Source organism: Colletes latitarsis, unplaced genomic scaffold (genome assembly GCF_051014445.1).
Source record: "Colletes latitarsis isolate SP2378_abdomen unplaced genomic scaffold, iyColLati1 scaffold0006, whole genome shotgun sequence".
NCBI classification, from domain to species: domain Eukaryota; kingdom Metazoa; phylum Arthropoda; class Insecta; order Hymenoptera; family Colletidae; genus Colletes; species Colletes latitarsis.
In genome coordinates, this window is record NW_027488366.1 from 16,463,245 (window position 1) to 16,476,334 (window position 13,090).

General features: G+C 47.0%; 1 protein-coding gene across 1 annotated transcript; it reads left to right on the top strand.

The window, feature by feature from the left end:
* Positions 1 to 4,290: 4,290 nt before the first annotated feature.
* Positions 4,291 to 10,464, top strand: LOC143350580 (uncharacterized). The gene is made up of 3 exons (XM_076782656.1): positions 4,291 to 6,684; positions 7,069 to 7,188; positions 9,913 to 10,464. Exons 1-3 carry the CDS (start codon positions 4,291 to 4,293, stop codon positions 10,462 to 10,464), a joined length of 3,066 nt encoding a protein of 1,021 aa, XP_076638771.1.
* Positions 10,465 to 13,090: the final 2,626 nt, after the last annotated feature.

The window sequence follows — 13,090 nt, forward strand, 5'->3', positions numbered from 1 at the left end:
TGTGGTGCCACACTACTACGTGATCCAAACCAGAAAAGACCCAGGATCTGTTTAACAAGTATGTGAAAAACGCGAAAGTATGAGCCTGATCAGGGCAAATCCCAGACCTATGCCAGACCTAACTTGCGTTGTCCTCTAAAATATTGATGGAAACCAGGTTTAATTGACAGTTTCAGTGTGGTACTACATTACTACGTGATGCAATCCAGAAAAAGCCCAGGATCTAGCCATCAAGTATGAGAAATATGCGAAAGAATGAGCCTGATGAGGGAAAATCCCAGGCCTAACCAAGACCTAACATGCGTTATCCTCAAAAATATTGATCGAAACCAGGTTTAATCGATTGCTTCAATGTGGTACCACATTGCTACGTGATCCAAAGCAGAAATAGCCCAGGATCTAGCCATGAAGTATTAGAAATATGCGAAAGTATGAGCCTGATGAGGGCAAATCCTAGACGTTACCCAGACCTAACATGCGTTATCCTCTAAAATATTTATCAAAACCAGGTTTAATTGAATGTTTCAGTGTGGTACCACATTACTACGTGATCCAAACCAGTAAAAACCCAGGATCCGTTCAACAAGTATGTGAAGAATGCGAAAGTATGAGTCTGATGAGTGAAAATCCCAGGCCTAACCTAGACCTAACATGCGTTATCCTCAAAAATATTGATCGAAACCAGGTTTAATCGATTGTTTCAATGTGGTACCACACTACTACGTGACCCAAACCAGAAAAAACCCAGGATCTGTTTAACAAGTATGTGAAATACGCGAAAGTATGATCCTGATGTGGGCAAATCCCAGGACTAACCTAGACATAACATGCGTTATCCTTTAAAATATTGATCGAAACCAGGTTTAATCGACTGTTTCAGTGTGGTACCACATTACTACGTGATACAAACCTGAAAAAGCCAGGGATCTGTTCTACAAGTATGTGAAAAATGCGAAAATATGACCCTGATGAGGGCAAATCCCACACCTATCCCAGACCAAACTAGCGTTATCCTCTAAAATATTGATCGAAACCAGGTTTAATTGACTGTTTCAGTGTGGTCCCACATTACTACGTGATCCAAACCAGAAAAAACCCAGGATCCGTTCAACAAGTATGTGAAGAATGCGAAAGTATGAGTCTGGTAGGAGAAAATCCCAGGCCTAACCTAGACCTAACATGCGTTATCCTGAAAAATATTGATCGAAACCTGGTTTAATCGACTGTCCCAGTGTGGTACCACATTACGATGTGATCCAAACCAGAAAATAACCCAGGATCTGTTCAACGAGTATGTGAAGTGTGCGAAAGTATGTGTCTGATGAGGGCAAATCCCAGACCTATCCCAGACCTAACTTTCGTTATCCTCTAAAATATTGATCGAAACCAGGTTTAATCGACTGTTTCAGTGTGGTACCACATTACTACGTGATCCAAACCAGAAAAAACCCAGGATCAGTTCAACAAGTATGTGAAAAACGCGAAAGTATGTGTCTGATGAGGGCAAATCCCAGACCTATCCCAGACCTAACTTTCGTTATCCTCTAAAATATTGATCGAAACCAGGTTTAATCGACTGTTTCAGTGTGGTACCACATTACTACGTGATCCAAACCAGAAAAAACCCAGGATCAGTTCAACAAGTATGTGAAAAACGCGAAAGTATGAGCCTGATGAGGGCGAATCCCAGACCTATCCCAGTCCTAACTTGCGTTATCCTCTAAAATATTGATCGAAACCAGGTTTAATTGACTGTTTCAGCGTGGTACCACATTACTATGTGATACAAAGATGAAAAAACCCTGGGTTAGGTCAACATGTATGTTAAAACTGCGAAAGTTTGACCCTGATTAGGGCAAATCCCAGGCCTAACCTAGACCTAACATGTCCTCTAAAATATTGATGGAAACCATGTTTAATTGACTGTTTCAGTGTTGTACTTCATTACTACGTGATCCAATCCAGAAATAGCCCAGGATCCAGCCATGAAGTATGAGTAATATGCGAAAGTATGAGCCTGATGAGGGCAAATCCTAGACGTTACCCAGACCTAACATGCGTTATCCTCTAAAATATTTATCAAAACCAGGTTTAATTAAATGTTTCAGTGTAGTACCACATTACTACGTGATCCAAACCAGTAAAAACCCAGGATCCGTTCAACGAGTATGTGAAGAATGCGAATGTATGAGTCTGATGAGTGAAAATCCCAGACCTATCCCAGACCTAACATGCGTTATCCTCTAAAATATTGATCGAAACCAGGTTTAATTGACTGTTCCAGTGTGGTACCATATTACTACGTGATCCAATGCAGAAAAACCCAGGATCTAGCTATGAAGTATGAGAAATATGCGAAAGTATGAGCCTGATGAGGGCAAATCCTGGACCTAACCCAGACATAACTTGCGTTATCCTCTAAAATATTGATCGAAACCAGGTTTAATTGACTGTTTTAGTGTGGTACCACTTTACTACGTGATCCAATGCAGAAAAACCCAGGATCTAGCTATGAAGTATGAGAAATATGCGTGTTTAAAGATTGTATAATGCCGAGCGATTGTCCTCGGCCGCGATTACCGTTAATCCTGTTAACGTACAATTCGAAGGAGATTATCTCTAATAGGATTTGTACAGCAAACAGTGATAGAAAAACGCGTGTATTACTAGTTTTTCTGCCAACGGTAACGGCTCATTACCTTCGATTCGAGTGTGCTAACGGTGTTGATGACGTCAGTATCGTGAGAGAGTAGCGCGCAAATAATTAGACAAAGATCGACTGCCGAAATTTGGACAGCGCCGCGGAACGGCTAATTGGAGCAACGCGGCGACGTTTTCGGCTGTCAATCGACACAGTCTCACAACGACTTCTGAAGAAGGCACATCGGCTCCCGATCGTGTCCGAACAGATTTCGAGCGAATCTCGAGAGTGAAATTCTCGAGATAAAGCTAGCAGACAATTAACCAATAAAGGGTGCAACGAGTCGATGTTCAGTCTGGTGCGGGTCCTCTGATTGACCTCGCACAGCTGAGAATTCATTAAAACTCAAACTAGCACTCATTAATTTAGTCTTTGCTTATCAAACGAGTCGACTCTCGACTCGAATAAAAGCATTCAGGAGTTTCGTTCGGGAAAGTCCCAAACAAGCTCAATTTCTATTTTCTGTCTAATTTGGAGGGCTCGAGAATACACCAATAAGGTGCTCGACCCCCCTCGTGCAGTATTATTTTGTCGTTTCAAGCGTATAAACGTTTGAAACACAGAGAAGTGGGCGAATACCGTTCAAACTTCTCTGTGATTGTCGTTCGGCTTAGGAGACACCGAAGGGAGGCACCTACGTGGTGAACCTCGAGGTGGGCTCACTGGAGTCAGGTCAGCGTCCACTTAGGACGCTTGACTTTCGGTCTTCGATTCCTTCCCTCTACAGACCCCGCCGGTATAACGCTTAGAGGAGCACCTGTGCGGAGAGGTCAAGGAGTCGCGGGTCAGGCCCCCACGTAGTTCAAATACTGTCACGAATCACATCGAGTGGTGCATTCGTGCAGTGAACCACGTGCTGTCGGGCTTCGCAGTACAATTCTCGACCAACAAGTCATCTGTTGGAACGTTAAAGAGAAGCCGCAGATCGACGGTCGTGCCGTTGTACTGCAGTGCGACTCGACGCACAGACTCCGTGGGCATACTCACGGGATCAGTGCATTTGGAGCCTTACAACCTCCACTTGCATCCCCGTCCACTAGACAATCGACTCAGTTCGGCGTCGAAAGGAAATTTAATTCTTTTCACGCCAGATATTAAATACAGTCCACTTGCGAGCTCGTATATTACGAGCGAGCGAAATTCTCCGCTCCTATACATTCGAATATCGAAGCCAGGAGCGTGAGGACACACACGCGGCGAATATACGTGTAACGTGTTTACGTGTCTAACACATTGCCGTGTTTTTCTGTTCACAGAATCTTGGCCTACCTCAACGTGCCGCTTCCGACCAAGAAATCGTGGAAGACAATTTAATAAGAATTTTCATTGTTTCTGATTGTTTATTTTACTTTTATTTTTATTTTTATAATAAACAGTTTTTTGAAAAAGAAAATCTTAAATTCCCAACTCACTTCCCACATTAAAAATCCGATCCCTCTATCCGGACTTCGTCGTTAAAAGCATCAGCTTTTTAACATAAGGTCCTTCGAGCCGGATACTGAGGTAATCGGTAAAGGGAAGTGTTGGACATAATACACGAGAGTTTCTCCCGTGTACGGTTGTTTCGAAGTGTTTAACCTTCAACAGCCATGTCCGTTACTAAAGATCCCAAGTGGTCTGACCTTGAGGCACACCTCGAGGATTTGACCAGAGGGATGGAACGGATAAACAGGGCATCCATCAACCTTAAAAAGATGGGTCGAGCTAAGTACACAGAAAAAATTCTGGAGGAAAGGCTCAATTATGTAAACAGTCTGTGGCAACAGATGAACGATCAGTATAAGGTCGTGTGTAGGCTTCTCCCTCCTGGGGAACGACACTCTTACGAGCTGTTCCAACGGGATTTTATGGGGGAAACTGAAAACGAGTTTTTGGATTTTCAGGCTTATGTGTCTACGGAAATAACCCGTATCACGACTGGTCCAAGATCAGTAATGCCGGAAATCCAGCAATCAATACCGATCGAACTCCCGAAGATGAGGTTGGAGAAATTCGACGGGGATTCGTCGAAATGGGAACATTTCGAAGATCTATTTACCGCCGGAGTAATCAACAACCCCACTTTAACGGATGTACAGAGGTTACAATACCTGAACACCTGTATAACCGGGAGAGCCGCAGCCGCTATCGCATCGCTTGCAATAACGGATAAAAATTTCTCAGTGGCGTGGACGACCCTGAAAACAGAATTCGGGCTCCCACGCTTGGTGCTGATCAAGATTCTTGATCAGATACTGAGACTATCAAAAATCCGAAAAGGCGACCTGGCGAGTGTTCAGCAGGTCACCATTGGCTTTCGGCAAGCACTCGCTATACTTGCTAAAAAAGGAACTGTGGAAGAGCAGCTTAGCTGGCTGCTAACACACGTCGTAGCAAGTCAATTTGACGCTACGTTGCAAGGGGAATGGGAACGATCCCTCAAGATGTCAACGGAATATCCGTTGATTGAGGAGATCCTGAGATTCCTTGACCAGGAAGCACGCGCTATGACCGTCATTGACGAACATAACCGCAAAACTGCCTCAAAAAAGGAACATAAGCCACGAGTACGGAGTCATAACGCCGTCGTGGGCTCCCCCCCTGCGCAGCGGAAGTGCATAATTTGCGGACAAACGCATGCACTGACCGAATGCGGTGCATTTAAGAGTTTTTCCACAAGAGTGCGATACCAGCTCATAAGGGACAGACAAGGGTGTATAATCTGTCTGGCCCTAGATCATGACGCAAAGGGTTGCCGGAGCCAACACGTCTGTTCGAGATGCAGTGGCAGGCATCATGCCCTGTTGCATTTCGAGCAATACGAAAGAGAGGCTCCTAGCCAAAAGCCGAAAACGAAATTTTCGAACGGCAAGCGTGAGGAGCGGCGGGATAACGCCCCTCCACAGCGCCGTACGGCTAAGGCGAGAGCCGCCGATACCTCGACGACGCAAGCAACGACGTCACGGGCTACTACGTCACACTGTACTGCGAGTACAGACGTACCGAGGCCGGTGCTGTTAGCTACCGCGATCGTACGAGTGTACGGAGAAAACGGCGCGTCGCGTTTAACTCGCGCGCTGTTGGATCAAGGGTCCGAGACATCCTTCATCTCGGCGAGATTGAGGAATGACCTCAACCTCCCGAGGAGGAAAACCTCAGCCACGGTATCGGGCTTGGGGGGTGGTCGAACCCAACAAATTAAGTACAGTGTAGGGTTAAATCTGGGAGCGGCTAACGGGGTTACCCCGATGGTTTCGGCCAGAGCATACGTCGTGTCAAAAATCACGAACTATGCCTCGCCGTGTGTAAACGTGTTCAATGACGACGCGTTACGAAACCTTATGCTCGCAGACCCCGAACCCGCGTCCGGACAAAACATTGAAGTTTTGATCGGCGCGGATCTGTACGCCCAAGTTATTCGATCGGGATTCCGACGAATAGCGCCCGAAGGGCCAATTGCACAAGAAACTGCATTCGGCTGGATATTATCCGGACCAATAAATGCAGCAAGCAAGGCCCGGTGTCACGTGCGAACGTTGCATTGCAACGTACTTGAATCGCTGGATTACGCGATTCGACGGTTCTGGGAAATTGAAGAAATTCCCTCGACCTCAGTGCTTACAAAAGCTGAGGAAGAGTGTGAAACTCATTTCCAAAAGACTGTCGCACGGGATGCAACGGGACGGTTTATTGTCCGATTGCCGTTTAACCATCCGAAACCGGAAGAAGCGCTGGGAGATTCACTCCATATCGCTCTCTCCGCGTTGACTAGGATGAGAAGGAAATTGGACAAGGATCAGAACCTCGCACGAGAATATGAAGAATTTCTCGCGGAGTATGAGTCGTTGGAACACATGACTCGTATAGAGCCCTCTGAAAAATCCAGACTCTACATTCCGCATCGAGCGGTTATCCGAACGGAGAGTGCAACCACCAAACTGCGAGTCGTGTTTAACGCGACCAGCCGTACGGTGGGCGGACAATCCCTGAACGACATCCTACACGTAGGTCCGAAACTGCAGAACGACATCACGTCTGTTTTGACGAGATGGAGGCTGTACGAATACGTGCTGGTGGCCGATATCGAGAAAATGTTTCGGCAAATTCTCGTCGCCCCGCAGGATCGTCGTTTTCAGTGCATCTTATGGCGCACACCCGAAACCGAAGTGCTTAAAGCATTCGAGTTGAACACCGTTACGTACGGAACGGCGTGTGCACCGTATTTATCGATGCGTACTCTGCTCGAGTTGAAAAAACGGGACGGTGACAGATTTCCTCTCGCCGCTCCGATACTCGAGAAAGATATATACGTTGATGACGTATTTATGGGGGCACCCGACACGTCCTTGTTGGAAAAAATTCGTATTCAAGTTTGCGAACTCTTACAGGGCGGCGGGTTTAAATTGAGAAAGTGGGCTGGTAACTCGCAGAAATTACTACGAAACATCCCACAAAGCTCTCACTCCCACGCTGTCGACCTCACCTTGTTCGATGATTCCGAACTCAAGGTGCTTGGATTGCGATGGATACCATCGGGAGATTATTTCTATTTCAACCTGCAACGGTTCCAACCGGCTGCAGGCCCGATTACAAAGCGAACTTTGTTTTCTGAAATAGCCAAACTATACGATCCGCTCGGCTGGTTATCACCAGTCGTAATTCGCGCGAAGATTTTGATGCAGTCCCAATGGCTGGAAAAAATCCAGTGGGACGATCATGTCTCCGCGAATACGCTAAAAACGTGGAACACGTTTTGCGAGGATTGGAGCAGTTTGGAAAAAGTAAAATTTCCCAGATGGATCCGTTACGGAGCAGATGCAGTTTCGGTGGAATTACACGGATTCTGCGATGCTTCACTCGGAGCGTACTCGGCCGTCACGTATTTACGCGTGACGACCATGACCGAGGAAATTTTCACAACCTTGATCATGGCAAAAACGAGGGTGGCTCCGATTAAAACGCAGTCAATTCCGATTCTCGAATTGAACGGAGCCGTACTGCTTACCGAGCTCGCAGTGCACGTGGAACGGTCATTGTCCATAAAAATTGACCGTATAATCTGTTGGTCAGATTCCACCATTGCACTAGCTTGGTTGAAAAAACATGCTTCGACTTGGAAGGTTGTGATAGCCAACCGAGTCGCGAAAATCCAGACCATGCTTCCGAAAGCTGAATGGAGACATGTTCCCACCCGCTTCAATCCCGCGGATTTGAATTCGCGCGGTGTCGAAGCGGAGGAGCTCATTCAATCGAAGCTGTGGATTTCTGGTCCAGCATGGTTAAGACAACGAGAGGAAAATTGGCCGAAAACGCCTGATTCCATCGATACGACCGAGGGCAAGCGCATTCCGCACGCCCACGTTGCAACTCCAGACAAGGAATGGGAATTTGTATTCCGATTCTCAACCTGGAGTAAGCTACTTCGCGTGACTGCATATTGTCTCCGATTACGTAGACCGATGCAAGGTGAGCGAAGGTCGTTCGATGCCAACGTTGTCGAAGCATCAGAATTGAAGCTGGCCAAGGAAAGAATCGTCCGCTACATCCAGCGAACGCATTTTGCGGGCGAGTACCAGTGTTTAAAAAAGCACAGGGAAATTCCCGCAAAATCTCCGTTAAAAAGTCTGAACCCTTTCCTCGACACGAATGACGTTTTGAGGGTCGGTGGACGACTGGAGAATGCGACGCTGGCATGGGAAGCGAAGCACCCCATAATTCTGCCAAAACACCATGTGTCTACCATGATAATTCGGCAGTGCCACGTAAATACGTTGCACGGGGGCTTGCAGCTGACGATATCCATGGTAAAGCAACAATTTTGGATCCTCGGTTGCCGAACCACGGCTCGCAAGGTCATCCATCAATGTATGAAATGCGTAAGATGGAGGGCACAAACCTCCACGCAAATCATGCAGGATTTGACCCCAGAACGCAGCCGTGCAGCAAGGGCTTTTTTAAACTGCGGAGTCGATTATGCGGGACCGTATAAAGTCCGCGACTCCGCGGGCCGAGGAAAAACAGCTCATAAAGCGTATATCGCAGTTTTCGTCTGCTTCGCTACAAGGGCCATACATATTGAACTCGTCCATGATTACACGACGAGTGCATTTTTGGCTGCATTGGATCGGTTCATGGCCCGACGAGGAATCCCGTCTTGCATACGCAGTGACAATGGGACAAACTTCGTCGGTGCAGATCGTGAATTGAGAAAACATTTCAATAAGGTGTGTAAAACGCCGGAAATGCAAAACCAATGCGGCGAAAAGGGCATTCGGTGGCAGTTTAACCCACCCAGTGCCCCCCATTTCGGTGGGATGCAGGAAGCCGGAGTCAAATCTGTGAAGCATCATTTAAAGCGCATCATAGGAGAATTCACTCCCACGAGCGAGGAATTACAGACGTTACTCTGTAAAATCGAAGCCAGTTTAAACTCGCGACCGATTGCCGCTCTGAGTGATAGCCCTGATGATTATGCGCCGCTCACACCGGCACACTTCCTAATTGGAGGGCCCATGATGGCACCCCCAATGGAATCCGTGGAAAATGTTAATATTTCGCATCTGACAAGATGGAGAACTATGCAAAAATTCCACGAGCAGCTCTGGAGGCACTGGACAAGAGATTATCTCATGCACCTCCAGAACCGCTACAAATGGCAGACGGAAAATACACGCCTAAAAAAGAATGATCTTGTTTTAGTGCAGAATCCTCTCCTCCCCCCGAATCAGTGGGAAATGGGAAGAATAGAGGAAGTATTTCCGGGAAAGGATGGGCATGTACGTGTAGTTAAAGTACGCACAGCCAAATCCACATATACGCGACCAATTACGCGATTGTGTACGCTGCCTGTGGCTGAGTCTTTGTTTGAGTCACCTTCGGCGACGGTTCCCGAAGCCGAGCAGGTGATCTAAACAAAACCGTTCGAGTTCGAAAAGGCAAGGATTTTGGAAGGTGAGAACGGTTGATTCTCACCGGCCACTTGTCTCCTGTGCGAAATCGAAGAGTAGGGGGTAATATCCTCCAATCTCGTTAGCGCTAAGGGAAGGGGGCACTTCGCATACGCGAACGCCCTGAATCAAAATTTGAACGATTTCTCGCCAAATAGGATCAGTTATTAATTAGCTACCATGGCGAGCGAGTCAGCAAATAGTTCCGCTAACAGCGTTCCAGCCTCGCCGGAAACCGCGATTTCGTCACCCGGCTTTGATATCGCGTTTGAACGGATACTGCAGTTGGGAGGTTTGGCCGAGGCTCCCTCGGAAAAACAAGAGGGGGTGGAGGAACCACCGAAACCCTCAACCAGCGAGGGAGTGACCCCCGCGCTGATATTCCCGGTGGGACGCCAAACGATATCGGTTCCGGCGCATATTCCGTATACGACGCGCCGATATAAATGCCCAGTTCCGGGTGGGCGCTACGTGCTGAAATGGGCCAAGGACGGAGAGTTGAGATCATGCCTCTTCCGCGAGGATGCAGCCCCCACAGTGGAGGCCAACCAACCCGCCACCGCACAACAGCCACCCGCTTTACCGGCGGTCCCGCCGACCAAGAAGGGAGCCCGTAAGCGGAAGGCTAAGGCACCGGAAAACCAACCGGAACAACCAATGGGGAAAAAAGGGAAAACGGAGACAAGAAAGGAAAGACGGAGGAAACGGCCTGGCAACACTAGGCGGGGACCGCCTAACGACGACGCCTTGCCGAAGGCTGCCATTCAGGCTATACTAGCTTCCCTGCAGATGCTGCAGGGAAAGAACTCCGCCGGACCCTCCAAAAAATGTAAGTAATTTACATATTTTCCTTACTGTCTATACGCCTACTCTCACTCGTGTCGCGGCCTTACGGTAAAATCGCTCCCTTATTTATTGCACGGGCCGTGCAAGGGGGGCGGTATGTTTAAAGATTGTATAATGCCGAGCGATTGTCCTCGGCCGCGATTACCGTTAATCCTGTTAACGTACAATTCGAAGGAGATTATCTCTAATAGGATTTGTACAGCAAACAGTGATAGAAAAACGCGTGTATTACTAGTTTTTCTGCCAACGGTAACGGCTCATTACCTTCGATTCGAGTGTGCTAACGGTGTTGATGACGTCAGTATCGTGAGAGAGTAGCGCGCAAATAATTAGACAAAGATCGACTGCCGAAATTTGGACAGCGCCGCGGAACGGCTAATTGGAGCAACGCGGCGACGTTTTCGGCTGTCAATCGACACAGTCTCACAACGACTTCTGAAGAAGGCACATCGGCTCCCGATCGTGTCCGAACAGATTTCGAGCGAATCTCGAGAGTGAAATTCTCGAGATAAAGCTAGCAGACAATTAACCAATAAAGGGTGCAACGAGTCGATGTTCAGTCTGGTGCGGGTCCTCTGATTGACCTCGCACAGCTGAGAATTCATTAAAACTCAAACTAGCACTCATTAATTTAGTCTTTGCTTATCAAACGAGTCGACTCTCGACTCGAATAAAAGCATTCAGGAGTTTCGTTCGGGAAAGTCCCAAACAAGCTCAATTTCTATTTTCTGTCTAATTTGGAGGGCTCGAGAATACACCAATAAGGTGCTCGACCCCCCTCGTGCAGTATTATTTTGTCGTTTCAAGCGTATAAACGTTTGAAACACAGAGAAGTGGGCGAATACCGTTCAAACTTCTCTGTGATTGTCGTTCGGCTTAGGAGACACCGAAGGGAGGCACCTACGTGGTGAACCTCGAGGTGGGCTCACTGGAGTCAGGTCAGCGTCCACTTAGGACGCTTGACTTTCGGTCTTCGATTCCTTCCCTCTACAGACCCCGCCGGTGTAACGCTTAGAGGAGCATCTGTGCGGAGAGGTCAAGGAGTCGCGGGTCAGGCCCCCACGTAGTTCAAATACTGTCACGAATCACATCGAGTGGTGCATTCGTGCAGTGAACCACGTGCTGTCGGGCTTCGCAGTACAATTCTCGACCAACAAGTCATCTGTTGGAACGTTAAAGAGAAGCCGCAGATCGACGGTCGTGCCGTTGTACTGCAGTGCGACTCGACGCACAGACTCCGTGGGCATACTCACGGGATCAGTGCATTTGGAGCCTTACAACCTCCACTTGCATCCCCGTCCACTAGACAATCGACTCAGTTCGGCGTCGAAAGGAAATTTAATTCTTTTCACGCCAGATATTAAATACAGTCCACTTGCGAGCTCGTATATTACGAGCGAGCGAAATTCTCCGCTCCTATACATTCGAATATCGAAGCCAGGAGCGTGAGGACACACACGCGGCGAATATACGTGTAACGTGTTTACGTGTCTAACACATTGCCGTGTTTTTCTGTTCACAGAATCTTGGCCTACCTCAACGTGCCGCTTCCGACCAAGAAATCGTGGAAGACAATTTAATAAGAATTTTCATTGTTTCTGATTGTTTATTTTACTTTTATTTTTATTTTTATAATAAACAGTTTTTTGAAAAAGAAAATCTTAAATTCCCAACTCACTTCCCACATTAAAAATCCGATCCCTCTATCCGGACTTCGTCGTTAAAAGCATCAGCTTTTTAACAATGCGAAAGTATGGGTCTGAAGGGGGCAAATCCCAGGCCTAACCTAGACCTAGCATGAGTTATCCTCAAAAATATTGATCGAAGCCAGGTTTAGTGGACTGTTTCAGTGTGGTACCATATTACTGCGTGATCCAAACCAGAAACTCCAGGATCTGTTTAACAAGTATGTGAAAAATGCGAAAGTGAGACCCTGATGAGGGCAAATCCCAGACCTATGCCAGACCTAACTTGCGTTGTCCTCTAAAATATTGATGGAAACCAGGTTTAATTGACTGTTTCAGTGTGGTACTACATTACTACGTGATGCAATCCAGAAAAAGCCCAGGATCTAGCCATCAAGTATGAGAAATATGCGAAAGAATGAGCCTGATGAGGGAAAATCCAAGGCCTAACCTAGACCTAACATGCGTCATCCTCAAAAATATTGATCGAAACCAGGTTTAATCGACTGTTTCAGTGTGGTACCACATAACTACGTGATCCAAACCAGAAAAAAACCCAGGATCTGTTCAACAAGTATGTGAAGAATGCGAAAGTATGAGTCTGATGAGTGAAAATCCCAGGCCTAACCTAGACCTAACATGCGTTATCATCAAAAATATTGATCGAAACCAGGTTTAATCGATTGTTTCAATGTGGTACCACATTACTACGTGATCCAAAGCAGAAATAGCCCAGGATCTAGCCATGAAGTATTAGAAATATGCGAAAGTATCAGCCTGATGAGGGCAAATCCTAGACGTTATCCAGACCTAACATGCGTTATCCTCTAAAATATATATCAAAACCAGGTTTAATTGAATGTTTCAGTGTGGTACCACATTACTACGTGATCCAAACCAGTAAAAACCCAGGATCCGTTCAACGAGTATGT

Excerpts from the sequence above, each read along its gene's own strand:
- LOC143350580 (XM_076782656.1), top strand. The coding sequence starts at position 4,291 with ATGTCCGTTACTAAAGATCCCAAGTGGTCTGACCTTGAGGCACACCTC. Across the intron at positions 6,685-7,068 it reads CCCTGAACGACATCCTACAC|GGCGGCGGGTTTAAATTGAG; the intron begins GTAGGTCCGAAA and ends GAACTCTTACAG. Across the intron at positions 7,189-9,912 it reads TCGATGATTCCGAACTCAAG|TTGGGAGGTTTGGCCGAGGC; the intron begins GTGCTTGGATTG and ends CGGATACTGCAG.